The 24,717-nt window shown below is 35.4% G+C and overlaps 2 protein-coding genes across 5 annotated transcripts in view; both read right to left on the bottom strand.

The window, feature by feature from the left end:
• Positions 1-2,821, bottom strand: part of TRPM7 (transient receptor potential cation channel subfamily M member 7) — a 104,737-nt gene extending 101,916 nt beyond the window's left edge. The window contains exon 1 of one of the 2 annotated variants that reach the window (XM_033107280.1): positions 2,437-2,821. In XM_033107280.1, the coding sequence (XP_032963171.1) occupies positions 2,437-2,439 (3 nt within the window). In that variant the 5' untranslated portion in view covers positions 2,440-2,821. The remainder of the gene's footprint in view (positions 1-2,436) is intronic. The other variant, XM_033107279.1, reaches the window with a different exon arrangement.
• A 7,688-nt stretch (positions 2,822-10,509) lies between these two features.
• SPPL2A (signal peptide peptidase like 2A) overlaps positions 10,510-24,717 on the bottom strand; it is a 49,552-nt gene continuing 35,344 nt past the window's right edge. For all 3 annotated transcript variants that reach the window (XM_033107714.1, XM_033107712.1, XM_033107713.1), the window contains 3 exons: positions 23,328-23,405; positions 21,780-21,940; positions 10,510-13,922 (listed from right to left, as the gene is read on the bottom strand). In XM_033107714.1, the coding sequence (XP_032963605.1) occupies positions 13,848-13,922; positions 21,780-21,940; positions 23,328-23,405 (314 nt within the window). In that variant the 3' untranslated portion in view covers positions 10,510-13,847. The remainder of the gene's footprint in view (positions 13,923-21,779; positions 21,941-23,327; positions 23,406-24,717) is intronic.

Here is a 24,717-nt window from a genome sequence, read left to right as displayed (position 1 = left end):
AGTAAACTATGGAATAGTAAGTATCGCACTATTATTGTTTTTTTTGCATATTGATATTGCCCTTTACAACTATTAACTATCACAGTGCCTGCAACATAGAAACTAAATGTTTTAGGAAATAATGTACGCATCCTCCATTCTGGATCGGTAGATCTTTCATAAATAACTAGAATGTAGGTTGTTAGAAGGTGGGAAACTTGCCTTACAGATCTTTGCCATTCCAGGGTCTATTATAGTGCTTGGAATATATTAAACATTAAATGTGAATAACACAAGTCGCCTTAGTAGATAATTTTGTACAAAATTTGATTCCACTCCAGTTTCACACTTGTGTTTCTTGGTATTTTATTTGTTTTGTTTTGTTTTTTGGTCAGTTGACTCCTTAGTCTTAAACCTTTTTAAAATGTATGCTTTCTTTTAATGTCAAAGAAGAAACTGATTACCGGAAGCAAATGCCTTAAATAAGAGTTTACAATGATGTATTACAGAATTGTACACCTGAAACCTATGTAACTTTACTAACACTTGTCACCCCAATAAACTTTAATTAAGAAAAGCATTTACAATACAAATCACACAGTGTCGATACAACATACTTAGATGAACTTTAGGTCAGTGTTGATCTAAAAGTTGAAGAGGTATCATTATCAGAGAACCTCAGTTTTAGGTTATCCTAAAGCTTCACTGTAATTTAATCGAAACAAAGAAAATCACACAGCTCAATAGCAGTCAGGACTCAAGCAATGTAAAGAACAAAAATTTAAAGTGAGAATTTCTTCCTGTAAAAATCAACAGGAATGCGTTTTACAACTCAATACTGAGTTCTTACTATGTGCTAAGTACCGTGGGGGAGCACATCTGCTATAAAAAAGGTTGGACATAAATGGAAAGGCAGTAGTAGAAACAGGAGAAACTCAGACCACACCTTAATTTTTGAAAGCTAGTTGTCAAAGTACGTAAATAGCAAGATGTTAAGAGGCTGTTAAGAAGAGCACCTGAGTTAAGACTAAGAAATTAAAGACTTTCCGTATAAAGTCATTAGAAAGAAAGTCATCTGTTTTAATAAAACATTAGGAAGCAATGGCTTTGAAGATGATGAATCATCTTCATTTCCATTTCCTAATGTATCTAAAAAAATGTTTTCAAATTTTCAAAATACTAAATTGGTATGTTCAAATTTATGCTGTTTACCTTCAAAAAAAGGAAAACTAAACACATCACTTAAGCGTCAGTATTAATGGTTTGTTTTTCTTAAAAACGAAAGGCACTTTGATTCAACTTTCACCCCTCAAAATAGATTCCCTTAAAAACCACTTACGTAAAAAATTTAGCAACGGTAAAGGAACTTAACATACCCGTATTTTAAAAATTATGAAAAAGGTAAAATGGCGTTTTTATTGGCTTTACGTTACCAAAGAAAGTCGAAAACAGTGGAAGGTGCACTATTTAATCAAAGCCTAACTACTCGTGGTTTCAGATTGGTATGGCGCTTGAATTAGATTCTAGAGAAAAGTAAACCTGCCAGAATCCAGCAGAGGGAGAGCAGTTTGCATGAAGCCTATCAAGTTCAAGTACTGACCAGAAATACCTATCCCGCTCTTAAGTCCCTGATCTAAATGACTTTCTTTGTAAGAAATCTTCAAATGTGATTCTTGGCTCTAACAAAAAAGCTCTATCGAAAGCTGCAATGTACTACATCCCTCTCTCAACTCTTGCACCTTCGATTTAAAACATCAACCCTCCTCTGGGGCAACGGATGAGGTAGCTCGACATAAACCCAGACAATACATCGCCTCGGTACCTACGGAAGCGCCCCAGTAAAATCCTTAAATCTTGCTAGAAAATTCCAAGCAAGATCGACCATCATTATCGTCAAATCCCTCCCCTTTGGCTCCAAAAGGGAAATGTACCTGTGGACTACTCGCTGCGCAGCAAACACGGCACAGCTCCAACCCCGTGTCCTCTATCCCTTTTTTGTTCCCTCGCAACCCTCCCTCCCCATGCAGAACTTGAGCAGAGCATTTGGCTCCCTTATCTGCCAGCAACTGGCGCCAGGAGGATCGCGCTCCTGGGAGATGCGGAGCTTGGAGACCGAGCGCTGCGTCTGGCGCGCTGCGGCCGCTCGGCTCAGCCAGGTACTCTACTCCCCAGCTCGCGCCTCTGCCTCCTCTCGGGGCCCTCGCTGGAACCGGGTCTCCACTGGGGATTCCGCGACAAACTGTCGCGCCAGATTTGCTACCTGCTTCCTGACGCTCACCCCCGAACGAACTGCACTCCCGTCCCGCCAGGGCAAGCCCGGAAATCTCAAGGCAGTTCGGGGGTCCTTCGTCCCAGCAAGCGTGGCTCTGGGTACACACTTGCCTGCCAGGTCTTCCCCCTTTCCTGCCCGCAACCCCCAGGACCATTTCCCCGCCGGGGCCTGCGTGGGTCCAGTACCATTCTCCTCACGGGGCGGACTCCGGAAGGGCAGCAACTCCACCTCCTCCTCCTCCGCGGCCTGTAGCCATCTATCGGGAAGCGTCTCCGGAGGCGGCAGCAGAGGCCGCCGAACAAGGACAGCCCAGGGAAACCTTCTCAGAACTAACTCAGCTCCGGCACTAGCAGCAGAAGCCGAGTCTTTCATAATTGTGCGACCAACTCCTCCGGGTGACCCGCCACAGGGACGCGCCCGCGCCCGCCTCCGCCGGCGACGGGGCTGGAGACAGAGCACGTGAGAGGCGCGTCTTGTGCGTAGCCGCCGCGGGGCCGGGTCACGTGAAGGGCGCGCGCTCTGTCTTTTTCAGGCCGCCTCCCTGCGTGTCGCGCGCACGCGTTTGGCACGAGCGCCTCCACCCCCACCACCCCGGGTTTCCCGAGACGGGTGGGGTGTTCTGCCCCGAGCTCCATTGGATACTGAGGAGAGACTTGCACAGAACTTCTGTGTCAGCTCCGGGAGTGGAACTTGAGGAAGCTTGAGTACTTGAGGGTTAGGGTTCCATGGCCTCTGGGATCCAGGCGTGCGGCGTGCTCTCATCTCCGATAACTGGGCCTGGCCTCTGGCTGCGCTCTTAAGGAGCACTTCGCAGCCCTTTCTCTGGTCTCGGATAGGCCTTAAATATTACTCTGCTCGTCCAAAATGCAAAATCATCTTACCCCAAGTCGTGTTCTTTAGCTTCCCTTGTTTCTGCTCGCAAAAATTCTCCCGCCTTTAACTTTGAACACCATCCTTTCCCTCCAGAGATACCGCCCAGACACTCATACACCACACCCCACACACCTAACCAGAGACTCTGGTCGTTCTTGGGTCAAACACATGCCCCTCTGTCTTTTCTTTTCCTTTGCTATCACACCAACCCAGGTTTGACTATTAGTGATAGCTTACTAAATATTACTTTTCACACATCGTATTCTTACTCCCTGAAAACTTGGAGTTCCTCCACTTCAAGAGTTCCTCTGACCCAATGTGATCCAATTCCTATCATTATTGGATATATGGAAAGCTTGGAAGCAATAGAATATAAGCTGGGTCTTGCGGGAAGAATTGGAAGGGTATATACAATACATAGAAGAAGAAGAAGTGTGTTCCAAATAAAGAGAACACTCAAACACAGGAGGAAAGGCATAACCTTGTCATATCAACCCTTTTAAGTGATAACAGGCTGGATTTCCAGTAACAAACCCAAAGAGCCTTTTCCCTAGGATTAATTTAGTAAGAATGATCCGTAAGTCTCTTCTGTACTTAAAAACCATCAGTGGCTCTTGATCTTATAACGAGTCCAAACAACCTAGTATCTGACCTTAATTTATTTTTCCAGGCTTATCTCTAGTCCCTTCTAACCTCCTTTCTATCCTCTTCAAATGTCTATCATGACTCAACTTAAAAGTCTCTTCATTTAAGAATTTTTTTATTGCAGCATTATTTATAATAGCCAAGATGAGGAAGCAACCTAGGTGCCCATTAATAAATGAATGCATAAAGAATATGTGGTGTGTAGATTACTCAGCAATAAAAAGAATGAAATCCTGCCATTTGTGACAACATTGATGGATCTGGAGGGTATTATGCTCAGTAAAATAAGCAGAGAGAGAAAGATAAATTCTGTATGGTTCCACTTGTATGTGGAATCAGGAAGAAAAAAGGAAAAGAAAAAGAAAGAAAACAGAACCAAACACAAACAGAGATCAAACTGATGGTTCCCAGAGGGGAGGGGTTGGGGATGGGTAAAAAAAAAGGTGAAGGAGAATACAGTCAATAATACTGTGAAAAGGGTGCATGGTGACAGATGAGTACTAGACTTAGTGAGGTGGTCACACTGTAAGGTATGTAACTGTGACTCACTATATTGTACACCTGAAACTAGTATAATATTGTATACCAACTATACTTGAATAAAAATTTTAAAAAACTAAATAAATTTTTATAAAACATTAAAAATAAAATTTCTTCTTTCTCAAAGAAAATTTTTTTGTTTTACTTCCTCCCCCCAGCACACTGAATCTGGGTTAGGTTTGGGCTCCTCCTGTATGTTCCTGTTGTACACTGTATATTCCGTTATAGCATTTATCTCATTGTGTGCTAGTTATCAACTTACTTGCCATTCCCCTCACATCTTGCCACTAAATCTTCAAGGATCATAACCTTATCCATCTTACTCACCAGTGTCTCCTGCCTTGATGACACATATGTAGGAGTCATTCAATAATATTTGTTGAAGCTAAAAAATAAACCCTTTGATAGGCCAGAATCTGAAGATGTAACTCTGTCCCGATTCTGGGATGCAGAGTTTCATGTCTGATTAATACGTGGTGCTTTTCCTACATATTAGAGGGTTGCAGAAGGTGGAACAGAACATGGAGTTCTGTGTTCCGATAGTATAATCAATCAACCATCCATTTACTCATCATATTTGTTGAACATCTACTGCGGATTACACAGTGTGTTCTAGGTGACTCCCTTGCATGACTCAGGCCTTGTGCTACTGTTTGTGCCCCTTTCCTGAAAAGTAACATGTCAAGTATGAAAAGATGTCAAGTAAGAGTAAGATGTCAAGTATGAAAAGAGGTCTATATTATATGTCACTAGGAAATTGAAAATTAAAACAATAAGTTACCCCTACAGACTTATCAGAATGGCAAAAACTCAAAACATTTATAAAGCCAAATGCTGGCAAGAATGTGGAGCAATAGGGAACATTCATTCATTGCTGGTGGGAATGCAAAATGGTACTGACCCTTTGGAATATAATACGACAGTTTCTTACAAAAATAAACATGCTCTTCCAATATAATCCAGCAATTGTGCTCCTTGGTATTTACTCAAATGAGCTGGAAACTTAAATCTACATAAAAACCTGCACACCAATGTTAATAGCAGCCTTTTGTATGATTGCCAAATATTCGAAGTCCTTCAAGATGTCCTTCAATAAGTGGATAAACAAACTTTGGTACATCCACACAATAAAATATTATTCTGTGATAAAAAGAAATGAACTATCATACTGTGAAAAGACATAGAAGAACCTTAAATGAATATTGCTAAGTGAAAGACGCCAATCTGAAAGGCTACGTACTGTATGATTCCAACTGTATGACATTTTGGACAAGGCAAAACTATGGCGACATTAAAATGATCAGTGGTTGCCAAAGGCTTGGGAGCGGGAGGAATGATGAATAGGTGGAGCACAGGGTATTTTTAAGGCAGTGAAACTTTTATATATGATACTATAATGTAGATACATATGAGGTCTGACAATTAAGTTCGTAAACTTGTTTCAACGATGTTGCTAACCTTTTTTGGTATCAGAGCGGTTATTCATTATGAATCTCTACCAACTGGACAAACAGTTAACCAAGTTTACCATTTGGAAGTGCTGAAAAGGCTGCATGAAAGTTAGACGAAAATGAACTGAACTTTTCACCAACAACTCATGGTTCTTGCATCACGACCATGCACCAGCTCACACGGCACTGTCTGTGAGGGAGTTTCTGGCCAGTAAAGAAATAACTGTATTGGAACACCCTCCCTACTCACCTGATCTGGCCCCCAATGACTTCTTTCTTTACCCGAAGATACAAGAAATATTGAAAGGAAGACATTTTGATGACATTCAAGACATCAAGGGTAATATGATGACAGCTCTGATGGCCATTCCAGAAAAAAGAGTTCCAAAATTGCTTTGAAGGGTGGACTAGACGCTGGTGTTTATGCATGGTTTCCCAAGGGGAGTACTTTGAAGGTGACCGTAGTGATTTTAGCAATGAGGTATGTAGTACTTTTCCTAGGATGAGTTTGCGAGCTTAATTGTCGGACCTTGTATGAGTATACATTTGTCAAAACCCATAGAGTGTGCAACACGAAGAGTGAATCCTGATAAATCGTAGACTTTAGTTAATAACAATGTTATCAGCATTGGCTCATCATTGTGACCAATGCACCACTAACGTAAGATGTTACTAATAGGGGACACTGGGTGGGAGGGATGTGAGAGGCCAAATGCAATTTTCGCTCAATTTTTCTGTAAATGCTAACTTGCTATAAAAATAAAGTCCATTAGTAAATAAAAGAGAACTAGAGTAAAAACATAAGGACAAAAAAAGAATGACATAAAGTTTGTTAACTTTCTTAAATGAATGACGAGTATGAAATCATTGTTTAAATTTCAAGCAATCAAATTCATTATTTTAAAATTCCCGAATATGCAATATTCTGGTAATTACATTTATGGAAAATATTTAAAAATATGATGAAAAATATGAGAGTTACATACTAGTTCTTTTACACTGATTTTTTTTATTGAGAAATAATTGGCATACAGCATTATATTAGAGTCAGGTGTACAACATAATGATTTGAGTAATGTATGTATTGCAAAATGATTACCACAATAAGTGTAGTTAACATCGATTTATCCAAAGTAGTTTTTCAAAATTATTTTAGGTGATATGCAAACAAGAATGTTTGAGGACCATCATTCCAAGCAAGGCCTTTTCATTGTTTTAAAAGAAGGTAGAAATAGTCATACTGTTCTATTATTCTTTCTCTCTTTTTCTTTTTTCTCTTATAGTGTTTTAGACTTAAAGTTGCATAACATTAAAAATTAAGATTAAGAACCAGAAGAATAGAAATAAATTATATAATTGCCAAACAGTAGAGGAGAAATGGATTTTAAAAAAACTCAGTCAATCCAAAAAATGTCAGTGATTAGACCCCCAATTTCTTGTTTTTGTACTTTAAATCTGTTAACAAATATAAAGAATACTTGGTGTTACATTTACATTTAGGCGCTCTCATAAGCACATTTTGTTGATTTAAACTCATGAACAGCTGTAGTAGGAATATGGCAATTCTAAAACAAACACTTTAAACATTAATAGACTCTGAGGTTTTAAAGCGTTTAATAATAAAGAAACTTAATTTTAACCTAGAAAATATATTTTTAGAATGCTGTAAGTTTACTGTAAATTATATTGTATCTGAAGTGTCTAACAAGCAGTACAACTTATGAATGATTACTATCTCTGACACTAGCCAGATTTTATGACTTCCCACAATTTAAAACGTTTTACACACCTTGACATCCAGATAGAGAGGTTACCTTATGTAAAAGCAGGCTCCATAAAGAAACAGTTTGAAAGGAACAGATTTATTACTTCCTTACATTGAATAGCTAGCATTTATTTAGTAGATTCTATTTGCCAGATATTCTACTCACTTAACATGCATTGACTTATTAAGTCCTCTCAACTCTATGAGCTAGAAGATATTATTATCATCCCTTTTGTACAGAGGAGGAAATTGAGGCACAGGGTACAGCCAAGGTTTTAACCAAGACAGTCTAATTCAGATTGTATGCCCTTAACCCTAATGCTACATTACCTCTTGAGACAGTAAAACAAAACTGAGAATGGAAATGGAAAACATATTATGTAAGATTCACTCTTTCACAGAATCTTTTCCTCAGACTATTTAATCAGCTGATCAAGAATCTTTGTGTACTTCACTAGGTCCAAATAGTTGGCTTATTTGACTGTTCCCACATTAATCATGCTCTGACTTCTCCTTGAACGGATTTGCCACCACTGTGAGTGCCTGGGCAACTGAGAAAGGACACTGTATCTCAAAACTGAAGAGGAACACCTTAGAATGCATTAAAACTATTAAACTCAAAGCATCAAAATAATTTAAAAGAGCCAACATATGTCTATTTTATATAATTTCCCCTGTCACTTAAAATTACATACTCATAAATGCTTGGCAATCCTTTGCTTACATAAACAGAGTGATTAAACCAGTTCCAAAAATTTTGCTGTACTTTGGATAGAGGATTAATGGATTTTTTTTTTTCTTAGGCATTCTTTCAAAAGAATTAACCTGGTTAGGAAGAAGAAAGCTTATAACATGGCAACCCAAAATACCTGGAATGTTTCAAATATTAATATATAACCCCAGTAGCCTAGTACAGTGCCAGGTATATCATAGGTATTCAAGAAATAGTTCTTGAATAATTGAGAGAATGAAAAGCAGCCTTCTTCAATTTTATTGTATGTGAATATGCTAATTAGTTAGACAATATACAAGTAATACACATTTTAAATAATTAAATAAACATATTTCCCTTTGGCTTTATTTTGAAAAGAAAAAAAATCTTCCTCAAAATTTCAAATTCTGCCCCAAGTGACTAGATTTAGGCAAAAGCTAGAACAAATGACCAATAACCATAGAGAGAAATTCTCCTTTAAATTTAACAAAGAGCGGCCAGTCAGCTCAGTTGGTTAGAGCGCAGTGTTCATAATACCAAGGTCACCAGTTGGATTCCCACATGGACTGGGGAGCTGCACCCTCCACAACTAGATTGAAAACGACTTGACTTGGAGCTGAGCTGCGCCCTCTACAACTAGATTGAAAACGACGACTTAACTTGGAACTGATGGGTCCTGGAAAAACGCACTGTTCCCCAAGATTCCCCAATAAAAAAATAAAAAAATTTAACAAAGACTTCGTGTTGATGAAGAATATTATTACTGAGACTATATGAATTTCTCTGAAGAATATGTGAGACTTTAATTAATGGATTACATTGGCGGATAGAGTGTTTAAAGGGGTCTAAGACTAAATATATCCAAGTATGGTAAACAATGGTAATTTTCTAAAACTATTTTTGATGGTGTAGCTTTTCCTAAATCGTTTGATTCAACTACGTCCTGAGAAAGTGAAAAAAAAAAAAAAAACAACTTATGAAGCTTAGGTAAAAAGCAACCCCTAAATTTCAGTCTGAGGCAGAGACTTAATCACATAAAATTGAGGGATGAACAATCAGGTTATACACATAAGTGATTTTGATTTAAGAATTATGGTGGGATCCCAATTCAACAAACCAGCTAAAGACATTTGTGAGCCAATTTGAAAAACTTGGTTATAAACCAGATGTAAGACAATACCAAATAATTATTGTTCATTTTTTTTAGATGTGACAATGGCATCATGTCCATTTTTTTAACATGTACAGTCATGGGCCGCTTAACAACAGAGATATATTCTGAAAAATGTGCGGTTAGATGATTTTGTGGATGTGCGAACATCACAGAGAGCACTTACACAAACATAGATAGAATAGCTGCTACAAACCTAGGCTGTAGAGTTTAGCCTATTGCTCTTAGGTTACAAACCTATAAAGCATCTTACTGTACAAAAAACATGAGATTAAATCAAGCACAAGAGAAAATGATGCAATCAAAAGATGCAGTACACATGCGTTGTATGACGCTGCTGCCAGCATAACACGGCATACTGTTTTACAGTAAACTTGTTTTTTTTAATAAGTAGAAAATGCCAGGAATGTTCATCACAAGATGTACAAAATTTTTTTGGTAAAAAAGTCTGTACATACATTAATTCAATAAATATTTATTGAGGGCTTTCATGTATCAATATAAATTTCCAGTAAGTGACACTTATAGAATCCAGGTTTTATGGATAATTTGTCAGACTTAAATAACTACACAATTTCTTAAGTGATTATTACCATTTGTACCTTATGTGGATGACGTCCAGCACATTTTTAGTCCATTTTCGATTATTTTTCACCAGTCAAAATAAAACAAGTTCAAATTTTATTTTAAAATAAAATTTATTGAATACCATAGTGAATTCAATACATTAAAAATTGTTTCTCTTGTCAGTATTGGCACATGATGAAGAGTTTTAAAGCACTGCTAAATTAACACTTGAAAAAATTTTAAATCATGTTCCATAAAAAAAATAAAGCCTAATAGTGTTACAAAGTATTAACTTACACTTATATATCAAAGTATTAAAAAAAGAATTCCACACTCAAACCAATCGTCTAAGAAGTAAAAATTCAATCATATGTAGTTTTAAAAAGGATCTTATTTAAACAAAATGTAACAGAAGGTATGAATAGGCAAAAACTACCAAATATACATTGACATGTTTTACTGCAAAATCCTGCAGGTTAACCAGATAAACTTTGGAGATATATATATATATATATATATTTAAATCTATATTCCAAAGGAATAGAAGTTGTTTACAATACTTTTCATGCCTAATCAAAGAAACCAATGACAACATTCTCCACTTTTTTCTTTCAGTTGCCCCTTAATTGGCAATAACAGGGGACTGTTTCAAAATTCTAGTTTAAGAAATAACTGTTCCCCCAATAACTTTTCATAGATACAAAGGATGTCCTTAAGCACAGAAACATTAAACAAGGAAGTTCATATACCTGGTCTTCACTATAACATGCCCTGTACTCTCTAGCACTTTGTTAACTCTGAAAATTCAGTAATCCAAATCATTAATACTACACAATTTCTTTCAAATTTCAAAAGGTTGAGTAATTTGATTCAGATCTCGTGAAGTTACATAGTATCTTCCTCCCAGGAGCATAAAGTGATTTATATTCAGTATTTTGATTGCGTTTGCATTACTCTCCCAACCTATTTAGAATTATCCTCTGAGGTAATAGATAACTGAAAATATGTTTTTAAATTGTAGAATTGGTTATTTGGCACCACCTTCAATAAACTGAATTCTTTTCCTTGTTAATGGAAAAATAAAGCCTTTCAGACTAGTACACTAGTATGTTCCACCAGCCTGAAATGCAATTACTGTGTTTTCAAAATCTCATTGGTTGAGATCAGGCTGAAATTTTAGACACCAAGCTTAAACAAATTAGTTCAAATATTTTTTGGTCAAATGTAAAAATGTTTGCTTACACCTAAGGCAAAAATTGAAAGAGCAAAGGAAAACCAGAAAGTTCATTTGTATTTACTATAAATGTACCATTTCACCAAAATCTCTATGGATATTTAACTAAAATCTATGAATACCAACAGCAGATGGGTTAAATTTTTCTCCTTTCAAAAGAGAAATAAATTTCAGATTCTATTAATAAGGTACTGTTAATCTAAAGAAAAATACAAGCTAGAAGAATATAAAATGTATTAGGATAGCAAGATCTTTCTTTCCCCACAAATCTCCTATTTATCTTTGCTATCCTAAACTGAAGGGAAAAAATCACGTATATTACAAATTGAGATATTTAGTGATTTGTTTGATAAGCTACAAAAATGTTCATAGAGAATTTCTAAGTAAAAATTTTTTTCAATAAGTAGTAATAAAATATCTTATTGTTTTAAAGACATGTTTAGGTAAAACACAGCTTCTCTTCACCTCAAAGTTACTGGTGGTAGGAGGGCAAGAGAGGAAAAAATGTTGTCTTTTAAAGCCAAATTTCCATCTCCCCTACCCTCTGTTTATTTTGATTCCCAAAATAAAGTATTTCTGTACATTATTGTAATTTTTCCTAAATATTTTCAGCTGGGTTCGTAGAAGGATTGTTTAAGTAAAATGGAAAGTTGACATTAAGGATGGAGAAACTTAAGGAATTTCACTTTTTATTTTTTATTTCTATTTAGTCAATACAATTTTAATGGCAAACTAGAACAAGGTTTTACCTCCTTGGTAACAATGGTTAGATAAAGAATTTGTATCAAAGCACTAAAATTTAAGATTTCTAGATGTAAAATTTTCTTAAACATTCGTTTTAAAACATGGTTGAAGCTTTTGAATATCAGAAAGCTGGGATGAGAATGCAGATAATTTTACTAAAAAAGCTGTCTTTTGGCAAACATTTTATTGATATTACAAATAAAAATATAGTTGGAGCTTTAAAATGGCATTTAATCTGTTCTTCTTCAGAGTCTTCCAAATAAATTATATTCTTTGGAAGAAATTCAAACTTGATATTATGGGGGCAAAATTAAGATTAACCCTTACTTGTCAGATACTTGTCATTTACCAAAAGACCCAGAAGTGTATTAAGTGGAAAAAGGGCTGTCAAGGAGCTTCTCTTTCTTCAACTTACTCAGCAAGTTAACAATTAATCAAAAGCATCTAATTCCCTCAACCGCTAAATTTAGTTCAAACATCAAAGCTCTGAGCCATTTTAAAAGGCATTAATTTTACCTTTTAATCAGTTGAACTGGCTTTAGAATAAAAGATCATGATTTGTTCACATATCTCATACATTATTTACAGAAAAATGCAAATTTCTGCTCCCTTTGTAATCATGTGTCAGTTGAAAATTTCTTAGAGAAAATAAAATTGAAATATAATTTGATTATATTTCCAGCAGAATGTTGCCCCGCAGAATGTTCGAGGTTACATCCGTGATTTAGCAAAGATCGAGAAAGATTTTTTTCAAGCTGCAAGGTACAAGAGTGACTAATTGGTCTAACCTACTCATTCTGCACATTAGAAAACTGAGCTACAAGTGTCTTGAGCTAAGACAATTTACTCAAAATCTAGTAATGTAATTACATTGAGACTAACACCCAGTCTCCTGTCTTTTGTCTCCAATTCTTTCCTCTGAAGCACATTTTATATATTTGTAAACCACCAAAATATTAAAAGGTTAAGAGGTTTCCTTTGGGGAAAGGAGTGGGAATCAGGAAAAAAACATGTTGGGGCAGGGAGGAACTGTTAGGGATATTATACTCAAACAATGAGCCATATGTTAATATATAATTTGATAAAAAAATAATTTATACAAAATATCAAGCCTTAGCATCAACAGAACCAAACTTCAGAGATCAGAAATACCATAGTGAAATTGAATATTAATGTAGAAATTTAAGCTACATCTTCAAGGAAACATCAGACCACAGAAAACTGTGGATTTCAGTTTTTGTGTCCTTTCAATGATTAGTTCTATATATTATGTTTCTCTATACCTGGAAAAATATTCTAATATAATACATATGCAATTTGAAGCATTTTAGGTTCTCAAGTTTAAAAAAGGACTGGGAATTTTTTTAACTGTATGCTATAAAAATATGCATCTATACATTCCCAAATTATATTTTTCTAAGCTTTGCAGTCATAAAGTCCAAAATTTCATTGTTGAACTGCTTTCTTGCATGGTCTTAAATAGTTATTTCTATAGAGCATAAAATTTGCATAATTCTTTACAGTAAAATCTGTTCAGAAACTCACTTAGGATAGAAATACTTTTATCTACCATTAGAGTTGAAACAGATTTCAGTAAGAAAAGTACAGGGGTGGATCAAGACTTTTTTTAGAAAAATATACTGTATATAATTCATTTTGAAAACTACACTGATCATATCCTTTTATTTAATGTGAAGGCACAACTTTAACATAGGTTAAAAGCAAATGTATTTTGATTATTTATGATATAACTGTCAGGACCAGCTCTTAAAAATATATATTTGCAAGCATATCATTGAAGATTCTTTCAGATTGTCGATTCAAAAGTCAATTTAAAAAGTTGAACTCTATTTGTCGAAAATCAATTGATACATTATGGCAAGTCCACATAATATTATTGTTGGACAACCTGTTCACCAGCAGTCACAGGGTTTTCTTCATTTGTTGCATAGTCCGGCTGGTCCATCATCTAGGCATAAATAAAGATATTAGGAAATGCAAATTTTCAACTTGCTGTCAACATTCACTAATTTGGCAAAAGGATCCCCAATTTTTCAAAATGACACAGAGTGCTCTATGGAACTGAGCACTCCTTTTGGTTCGACATCCACGCTCCTAAAGACATGGTAAAGGTGACACTGAACCATTCAGGAAGCCTAATCATTGGATTCAAGGTCAATTTGATAAATGCTTTCTCTGGATCTTCCACTATTTCCATTTCTCTATATGAATACTGCCCTTCATGGCAGTGGGAACTCCACTACAAAAAGGAAAATATTCCTGTGCTTATTCCAGGACACCATTCTAGGCCGTGTCCACTCCTAGAAGTAGAAAAACTAAAAATGGCCCTACAACTCACTGTGAGAATACCTGCTGGTTTGGGAACAGTATAACCTTTTTGATACCTTGAACTGACCTTAAGATAATTTGAAAATGATACGTGAAATTTTGGAAATATTGCATGACAAAAATTTCTACTAAAAACAAGTAAGTTGAAGGTACTTAAAGGTCAAATGATATCTAAAAACAAAATCACGAACACATTTGCTATAGACTATTTTAGAAGAATTAATTACCAGTTAAACTTTTCTCAAATGATCACTTCAGCTCTGCCCATATTCCCATAAAAATCTTTCCATATTTGGGCATGAAGGAAGAAGAAAGTGCTTAAACATTGTGTTTTTACCCTGTTCGTCAGATAAAATTCCTTAAGAATAGAAAAAAGTACTTGATGTCTTTGTGAATATTGTGAAACATTTTAAGATTAGTGATTAAATTTCAGTATTGTGATACACTTTTTTCCTCCCCCTTTATGAAGACTTAGAAGAAAAGACCAGCAAGACAAATGTTCCTATCTTTGTAAACTGATTCTAAAAGCTTTAGTGTTTCTTGGAAGAGGAAGGAGAGAGAGGAATCATTTCCAAACGGGGTCTCAGGACTTGCCAGACAAGAATACGACATGAACTGAGGCTTTCAGCTGACAACTGTCTCAAGTAATGGAGACAGCTTATACAACCCAAACCTGCTGATACTCTATGAATCAGCTCAAGTTCCCAAACAATCAGTTTTGAGGCCCTCTATTTGCCAAAGATATCCCCTATATGAAGGTAGTTAGTTACATGTTCGTAGCATTTCAAGGAGGGAAAAAAAGCCAAGTCAACATAGGTAACATCTTAAGCATTTTATCACATGAAACTTAAGGTAAAATTGTTGAAAGTTGATTTTAGGTACAATTTAAATGAAGGAGGGAAAGGAGAAGCATGTAAGGTATATTTAGTCCCCTTTCTTCTAACAATTTAGAAGCCCTGGGTGTAAGAGTTTGGAGCTGTGGGGAGAGACAACGGAAGCAGCCTCAGCAGAATGGATGGTGGGGAAATCCTCTTTCTTCCCCAAGACTTGTTTACCCTGGCAACTCTAGCCTAATGAAATAATATCCTACATACCCCAAATATAACATGTCTCTTCTTTCCTAACATTGAGGTACCTCACTGGCAATGTAATCTAATTCCTGAATATAGAAATGTATTAGTGTTTTAAAAGAACACTTTCAAAATCATCTTATTGAGAAGCATCTCTACTCTGTATGTACTTTTTTTTACTGACTTTTCAATAAAAACAATATAGAAACATCATTTACTGATAGCTCTGCTTATTTATAATTGAACCGATCTCCAGAAATATTCTAATAAAACCCTCATTAATGTGGGGTAACTAGAGAGTTGTTGATACTAAAGCAGAGTTGTTCTAAGTATCTCTACTCTGACTTGTCAGTGACAGCTTGTGACTTCTAAAAATAATTAGAAGTACTAGTGACATTTAACAGAGACAAAACCACTGTGTACTGGATATCAACAACTAAAAACTTACTTCTCACCCAGAGTAAAACTGCCCATTGGAGGTGGCTGCATAAATCTAACTCCACTGATTTAGGATTAAAAACAAACAAATAAAAATCCCCTAAAATGATTTATTTTAATTGTTCTATATGCCAAAGTAATTATGCTAGTGCTTGATTTTTTTCCTTAGAGAAAATACACCTTTATTTACTCTACACTAATTAGAACTAAATTTCAGTAAAATCAAATATATGGAACCAAACACTACTCTTGAAGCTTTCTAGAAAAAAAAATTCATAGAAAATATAGTGTTAAGTAGCTTTGAGCTATAACAAAGAATATACAATTAAGATTTCCAAATTAGTGTTATTTTAGTGAAATCTTATAGAAACACTACTTCTTTTGATCAGAGAAATTCATGGAAAGAGCTGAAAGACTCCAAGTAAAATACTAAAGTATTTCTGTGAAGTCTCTTAAGTTTCAGCAACAAATGAGGTATAATTTGCTCTTTAAAAACAACATAGAAAGGCTGTTGTGACTACCCATAACATTTAGAAGTCTCCATGGAAAGTCCTGCTTTTTACCACTACTATTCTACATTCCACTCTAATGTCTGGCATCAGAATGAACCAAATGATTAACAGCATAAATGAACATTCCATCACCTTAAATTCTGACTTTTATATTACTTGCTTTATACTTGATTATTTCAAAACAGTTGCAAAAACTTTTGGTACCTGCAAAAAATGATTATATAGAGAGATTACAGACAGAGAAGTCTAGTTTAATGTTTTAAAAGTGCCTCATTTTTCAATACCTTGTAACAACTTTGTTAATTTTATGAGGGCTGCTAAAACACAATCAGGAAGCTTATACACACACAAAAGTGACTAAAGGTCAGTGGATTAAGGACTGAACATTATAGCTACTTTGCATGAAGAATTTTAATAACACTGAGAATTTACATTGTATAAAACATTGTTATCAGCACGTAGGAGCTAGTATCTTAATGAGGGAGGCATACATGAGACTACGAGGCAGATGTTAATAAGTATTTAAAGTACAAAGTCTACAAAAAATATGGGGAAAGGTGAACCTAATTTCAATTAGAGAACTTTTGAATATCTGCTTCGAGAAGGCCGATTTTGAGTTGAAAGTGACATAAGGGGTATTCTGGAAACAGAGACTGGCAATGCTATAAAGATAATGGAGGGAGAGGGAGAGGAGGGAAAAGATTATTACACTGTTAATTTAAGAGATGAACCAGTAACTGCCCAAAGGTTGTCTGCAGGGCTGATCCTCAGGCTTATCCTTATCTAGTGCATACTCTGGGTTCATACCTAGTCTCCCTCCATTTTATCAGGTTTGTTGAGGTTCCCTGTTCTACTTTCCAAGCATCTGCCTAGCCTTATCTGACTTCAACATCCACCTGCCTCACCAAGTCTTAGGCTAACTCACCACTATGGATTACACATTTTCTTACCTGCCTGTAGATCCAACCTCATTTTTAGGACGAGGAGATAGTCTTAAGAGATTAACTGATTTGTCAAAACCGATGCCAAAGCCAATAATAATATACCTCTCTATATAACCTATAATATAATACAAGTAACAACATTCAAGCTAAATTAATTTTGACTTTAAAGGTTGGACAAAAGCAATGAGAGATTTTTCTTTTTCACATTAACGGGAATAATTTTGTGAAGGTATTACATTCTGTAACTTTCAAAAAGGCCTGTTTTCTGGAAAAACAGATCCTCTCTTAGCAGCAGTTTACAAGATTCTGCAACTAGTTTGCCTAAAATTTCAGCAAATATTCATTCTTCATATTTTACAATCTAGTGCCCAGTAGGAAAGTGACTGCATTTGACAGAATTTTTTCTCTGAGGCTTGTAATGGCTGTCAATCCTTTCACAAATAAGTTAAAGGAACTAGATTTAACAAAGACCCAAAGTTTTAGTTATGAAACCAGGAAAATGGAAATCTAGTTAATGAATTCAAAAATAACAGACAAACCAACAAATAAACCAAAACATAAAGCCCCAATTCCTACAAATAATAATAGCAAATACATTTATAGTGCTCGTGTTGTGCCAGTGCTCGTGTCTAAGCATTTTACATATATAACAACCCTCTTAAGTAGGATATTACCCTATTGGAGGAAACTGAGACACCAAGAAACTAAGTAACTTGCCTAAGGTCACATGGCTAATAATTAACAAAATCGGAGTTCAAACGTAGTCTAGCAGCAGATTCCATGCTTTTTATTACTATGTGTCGTTTTATATTCTGAATGTCTTTACCTTATAAAATTATAACACAAAAGTGGGAAGTGTATAACCACGTTCTTCTATCTTTTCAGACACTTTTAAATGATTTTCCTACCATCAATTGCCTTATTTAGCTACTATGTCACAGGACAGAAAGCCCTGGAGTTGGCACTTCTGGGGCCATTCACAACTGCTTTGTGTCCAGCTGCAATGATCTTTCCCTTTACAGTTAGCTGCTGTGAAGCAGATCATAATTTTGTTCAAGATAACAATTTTTAAGAATGAAACTTGGAAGGTCCAGGGCACAGCATTTGTTCATAGGGAATAAAAATGCATCCAACGGTTAAATTCCTTCTTTACCTATCATCCCCTTTCTCCTCAATAAACATGGAGAGAGAAAAGAGGAAAGGTGCTACAATAAACCCAAGAAAAAAATGAGCTGTAGGATATTTTCAGAGACACAATGTTATTACATCTACATACACAAGATCTCTAATATTCAACTATTTTTAGTATCTGGAAGTGCTACACAAACTGTTCAAAGTAGCTGCCCCTTCGGGGTAGAGGTGGGGATAGAGAAAAGTTAGAAAAGGGCCTTCTATGTTTAGACACTTCTGTATTGCTTGTTTAAAAAATGCAAACATGCATTACTTTGTAATTAAAATACCAAAAGAAAAATAATCAGAGAAAAAGCAGGGTTAGGGTCTATGTAAAAATTTTAGTTCATTAACTGCCAATAACATTAGCCTGTAAGTTGTTGTAATACAAAAATGACCAGAAGTAGTCTACTGAACATCTTTTCACATCAATTTTGCCCAAATTTTTAATTATTTTCTGGATAATTCACTGGAGAGACAGTACTGTGTCAATGGAAATGGTAAAATAAAGTATGGTACATACATATGAGAGAATATTATACAGCCATTAAAATGATTTTTTATAAGGAATTTAAAATGAAATAACACAAACATGCTGTGGAGAAACAAGATAGAGAATTATTTAGAGTATAGTACCATCTACTCACCTATCCATTTAACTCAAAAAGCATACAAGGAAATTAACTCACTTAAATCTTATGAGTGGCTCTCTCCAGGTGGTGGGATTATGGGTGGACTTAATTTTCTTATATTTTTCTACATTTTGAAAACTTTGTGTAACAAGCACATATTTTTATACTAAAATACTTTAAAAGTTATATTAAAGGGGAAGGAAAATTTTATAAGTAAAAATAAAATGCTGGTGATGAAAATAACAAGAAATACTGTATTTAATTCTGTAAGATAGCACATGTGCTCTCACAAACAGTCCCAAATTTAAATTCTAACCTAAGTCAAAACTTAATGCCAACACTGAACAAAATTTCCCCGTTGCTCATCTTCCTCGTCCTTACATCAGAATTCTAATCAGGTAAGTGCCCTAACAGTAGAAATCTCCTGCTCACAGTTCTTCTGAGTCTTCTGTTCTCCCTCTACGTTCTCACTCACTCACGGAATATGCTGACACTCCCAAATTTCTATCTCTAGCTAGGTCTGTTTCCTGCACATCAGGAGACATGTATTCAACTGCCTATTATCTCTCCCTTCCTGGTGGTCCTATAGGTACTTTGAAAAGCCCAAAATTGAGTTCATATCTGATATTTAACATGTCCAACACTGAATTCATCATCTTCCTCCTCAAACCTGTTGCCCTTCTTTATCTCAGTGAACAGTACCACCATCCACCCACTCAATTACCCAGGCCAGAAACCTTGGACTCCACGTTCTTCTTTTCTCCCTACACAGAATCTATTACCACATCTCATTAATCAAGTCTCTAAATTTCTCTTGACTTTGTCCACTTGTCTCAGTCTCACTATCTTCCTAATTCTGGCTACTATCCCTTCTCATTGTAATAGCTGCTTCAAGTTCTGTTCCCTCCTTCAATCTATTTTCTTAAAACCCTTAAACGGTACCCAATGCTCTTAGGATAGAATCCAAACTCTTTAACATATCTTACAAGACCCTACAGGCTTTTATCTGTGCTTCCTTCTCCAGTTCTCATTTCCCACAACTCCCTTACTCTTATTCAGCATTATAGTCATCCTTGACTTCTTTCGGTTCCTAGAATGTGCCATACTGTCTTCCCGCTGAGCCTTTGAAGACATGGTTCCCTCAATACAGAACACGTGGCTCAGTTAAAGTCTCAACATAAATTCAATATTCTTTAAAAAGCCTTCCCCAAATCAACTCTGACTCTGTCATGAAACCATAAGCACTGGGTGTTCCAACTCTAGGAACTCTACCCTTGTACGTTTCATGTCACTCTACCCTAATACGTTTATCACACATTATTGTTAGTGACTCTATCTGCATCCCTCATTACACTCTAACTTTCAAGAGGCTATGAGAGGAGGCCTATTTCTAACTTGTTCATCTTTTATCACCAGCACCAAAAATAGTACCTGGGTCATAGAACTGTTCAATAAACCTTTGCTAAATGAAGAAATAAGAAACTGTTTTGTTTTAAATGATGATGAAAAGCACTTTTTGGGATATGGCTTTCAAAGGTTAGTAGTAGAGTGTGTGTTGTAGGACATACTTTATTTTTTAAAATCTATAAAAATAAAAAAACTCTATGTGGGTGTCCTCTCAATGGAAAAGTTATAAGCTATCTTACTATTTTAGTCAAGGACCTTGTGATCATAAACTAGTTATATGTGTATAAATACATGTTGAGACAACAGCATTGTGAGGTAGGCAAGGCAGGTATTGTTATTTTAACCAAGTCTCAGAGAAATGAAAAGATTTACACAAAACAATTCTATACCAGTGCTTTCTTGAATTACAGAAGTCTAACGATGTGTTAATCACCTCTTGTTTAATAAAATTGATACTACAGACCAACCACAAGATGGATGGGAACTTTGAACTGTTTACCTAACAGAATTGCAGGCATCCACCCAAAGTATCTCTATTTTGTTCAAGTCACCACTGACACGCATGCATGAGAGTGGATGGAGGGCAGTTTGTCGTAATAGGGCAAAGCAGAGCTAACTGCCACATGAAGGAATCAATGCCATGACCCTGAACTCAAAGGCTAGGGTTTCCCAACCCTCTTTAATTTCAATGCAAACAAACTTTACTGGAATACCAAGAATATTCATGAAAAGAAGAAAGGGGTTTAACTTCAATGAAGAAACAACTCAAACAACAGATTCTGGTATCAAGATTTTCTCTGTCCTGGAATTTTACAGAAAGGTTAATCTTGATCTATTTAAATCTGAAGTGAGTGCCCTATTTCATGTAGAGGCTTATTTAGATCCTGAAGAGAGTACACTTTTTACCTTCAAAACCTTAGAACTCTTACTATAAATAGCTAATGTCAGTCTCAAAATTCAGTACTTAACACAGAGTGTTATCTTTCATGAAGTCTTCTTTTGTGTGGATTTTGAAAACTCATGTTGAAATGCTGTTTTGGTTTTCCTTGATGCCCTCCTCCTACTCCTTCCTGGTTGTTTTATCTTGAGTCACCAGGATTTTGGCATCAGATTGAGTAGGGACGAGAACTGATGATGTAGTAGGTGGAAAGGAAGGGGGCAGCAGTGGAAAAAACTCAGGACATCCTGAGAGATCCAAGATAACTTCTTGGCATATAAAAGCTTTGATATGTATAGGCAGTTCCTAGCCAAAGTTAGTCAGTGATTTATGTCATAACTTGGTAACCGAAATATACGTAACATACCTGATAGCCGCTACCTTTCCAGAACTTTTTCATTTCCTTACGTCTCCAAGCAACAACTGAGACAGTAATAAGTGTGCAAGGTACTAAATAGAGGAGAGCAGGTTGCCCCTTCTTCATCAGCACCAGAACAACAAACGTAAGTATCATGCCAACAGCATAGGCTGCAAGAAAAATACCGAGTATCAGTCATTTGTACGTGCTGCCGAAGGTAGATTTTAATTCCCTCACTGAAATACTAGTTTTCAAGTATTGGAGGACATTTTAACCCTGTGAGGTCTTTTCATAATTTCATTATTTTCCTAGACCGTAATTAGGAAAGACATTCTACAGAGATTTGAAAAATTTAGAAACTGGTTAGTATTTCAATTATAATTACTATAATCATCAATCATAGATAAAGATAGATTCAGTAAAGTCTCAACATTCTGTCACTATGAAGGATTTTGAGTTGTTCCACATTTTAGATAACTAAAATCTGTACCTATAGGTACCAACGGTTGCTTTGAAACATCTTCCTCGTATTAAGTATATATAGTCTCTGGACTTCTTCAACAAGAGCATACCAAACGTCATTTGATCTTTTCTTAATGACTCGGGGTCTCATTAGGAACACAGGACCTCAGAACTTTGGAGCTCAAAGGGCCTTTACATACAATTTAATCTACCTCCTCATTTTACAGATGACGCAATGGAGGACTAGGGACGTTAAGTAAATTATCCAAAGTTGCACAGCAGAATTGACAGTCCTATTATATGCCTTTTTCATTGAATGTTCTTTTATTGTAGTACACTAACTGGTGCTAGACTCTAATATGTTAACGCCCTTAGAGAGTACCACACTTAATGGCCTCAGACTGCTTTTTCTTATTTCTTTATAGTTTTTTTCTTTTCTTCATCTTTTCACTCACTTAACTGCTCTTTCTTGCTGTCAGGGTACCCACTGCTAGCAACAGCCTTCTCTACTACTAATGTATGCTTTTAATTTACTGGATTTAATTCTACTGTGGAATTGAAAACCTTGCTAGAACAGAATCTAATTGGCTCTGGTGCAGGCCATTTACTTAAGCATAAAGAACTTTGGAGTATGGACTTTGAGATATTTATTTGATATATTCAGAAATATTAAAGTATTTTTTTGGCTTCCTTCCCGTTCTTATCTGTTTTCAATAATAGAAACAGAGGGATAAGTAACAACTATCTCTGTTGTTCTACGCAAGGTATTTGCCATAAATTCATTTATACCATGTACATAGCTATCCATACAGTATTTTCTAAAAATCTAGTATTATACAATTTATTGACTACTTACGTGCCAAGTGCTCTAATAAGCATTTTATATATGGAACTTAATGTATTTCTTTCACATATAATTTTCTTTTTAAACCTCAAAAACTTGGTGATATACGTAGTTAATTATCCCTTTTTGATGGAAAAAATTTATCTTATCAGTTAATAGTGGAGAATTAGAATTCAGGACTCCTTATTTTAGACTTCTACCTTTTCCTATAGATAATACAACTCAACATAATAAAAAACCAAAAAATTTACCAATTGTGGAGGAGATATAATATATAGAAGAAGTACCAGTCTGCTCATCAAATCTTCTACAGTATGCAATCAACAGGCCTTGAAAAACAAAGAAACGCTCTATGTTATTTTCTTAAAACACCAACTGCAACACAAATTCAACTGTTAACTATGGCAACAGTATATAATGTAGTGCATTTAACCTTCATTTTTGCGTCATGAGAACATTAAATACCTCGAATTCTAGACAAAATTTTATATACTAATTTTTTTGTATTTAATGCCATTAAACATTTTCCCAAGACATTAAACAGTCTTTATAAACATGATTTTTCATTAGCTGCTTATTATCCCGTATCATGGAGAATATTTTTTATATCTCTGTGGTTTCAGTTATAATATTTCCTCTCTCATTTATAATTTTATTGATTTGAGTCCACTTTTCTCTTAGTCTAGCTAATGGTCTGTCAACTGTGTTTATCTTTTTAAAGAACCAACTCTTAGTTTCATTAATTTTTTTCTATTGCCTTTCTCTTCTCTATTTGATTTATTTCTGCTCTAATCTTTACTATTTCCTTCCTTCTGCTAACTTTGGTTTAGTTTGTTCTTTTTTTTCTGGTTCTATATGCATAAATTAAGGTTGTTTATTTGTGACCTTTATATTTTCTTGATGTATGTGCTTATTGCAATCAACGTCCCTCTTAGAACTGCTTTTGCTGTATCCCACAAGTTTTGGAATGTTGTGGTTCTCTTTTGTTTGTCTCAAGATACTTTTTCATTGCCCTTTAAAATTTTTGTTTGATCCACTGGTTGTTTAATCTCCATGTGTTCAGAATCTTCTAGTTTTCCCCTTGTTATTTATTACTAGTTTCATACCACTGTGGTCAGAAAATATTCTTGGCATGATTTCATTCTTCATAAGTTTGCTAAAAAATAATCTGTGTGCACTTCAGAGATTTGTTTTGTGGTCTAACACATATCCTAGAAAATAGTATGTATTTTGCTGTTGTTGAATGGAACATTCTGTATATGTTTGTTAGAGTCATTTGGTATATAGTGTTAAGAAAAATTTTTAAATGCAGCATTTAAAAAAAATGTATTGGAAGAGCATCAAGGAAGGCAACTTCAAATTGTGATCCAAGTCTCCCTTCCTAGTAGAATAAAATGATTTGGAGTTTTAATACAAAGAGTTCAAAGAAAAATCAAATATAAGCTCTCATTTGTAAACATGAAATGTACAGAAATAACCATTTTACTACCTATTTCTTTTCTCTCTCTCTTTTTTTAATTTTATTGGGGAACAGTGTATTTTTTCCTTCAATCTAGTTGTGGAGAGCGCAGCTCAGCTCCAAGTCCAGTGGCTGTTTTCAATCAAGTTGCAGAGGGTGCAGCCCACCATCCCATGTGGGAA

This window comes from Rhinolophus ferrumequinum, chromosome 6 (assembly GCF_004115265.2).
Source record: "Rhinolophus ferrumequinum isolate MPI-CBG mRhiFer1 chromosome 6, mRhiFer1_v1.p, whole genome shotgun sequence".
Taxonomy (NCBI): Eukaryota; Metazoa; Chordata; class Mammalia; order Chiroptera; family Rhinolophidae; genus Rhinolophus; species Rhinolophus ferrumequinum.
The sequence above is the reverse complement of the archived record's forward strand: the minus strand, read 5'-3'. Positions and strand labels throughout refer to the sequence as shown.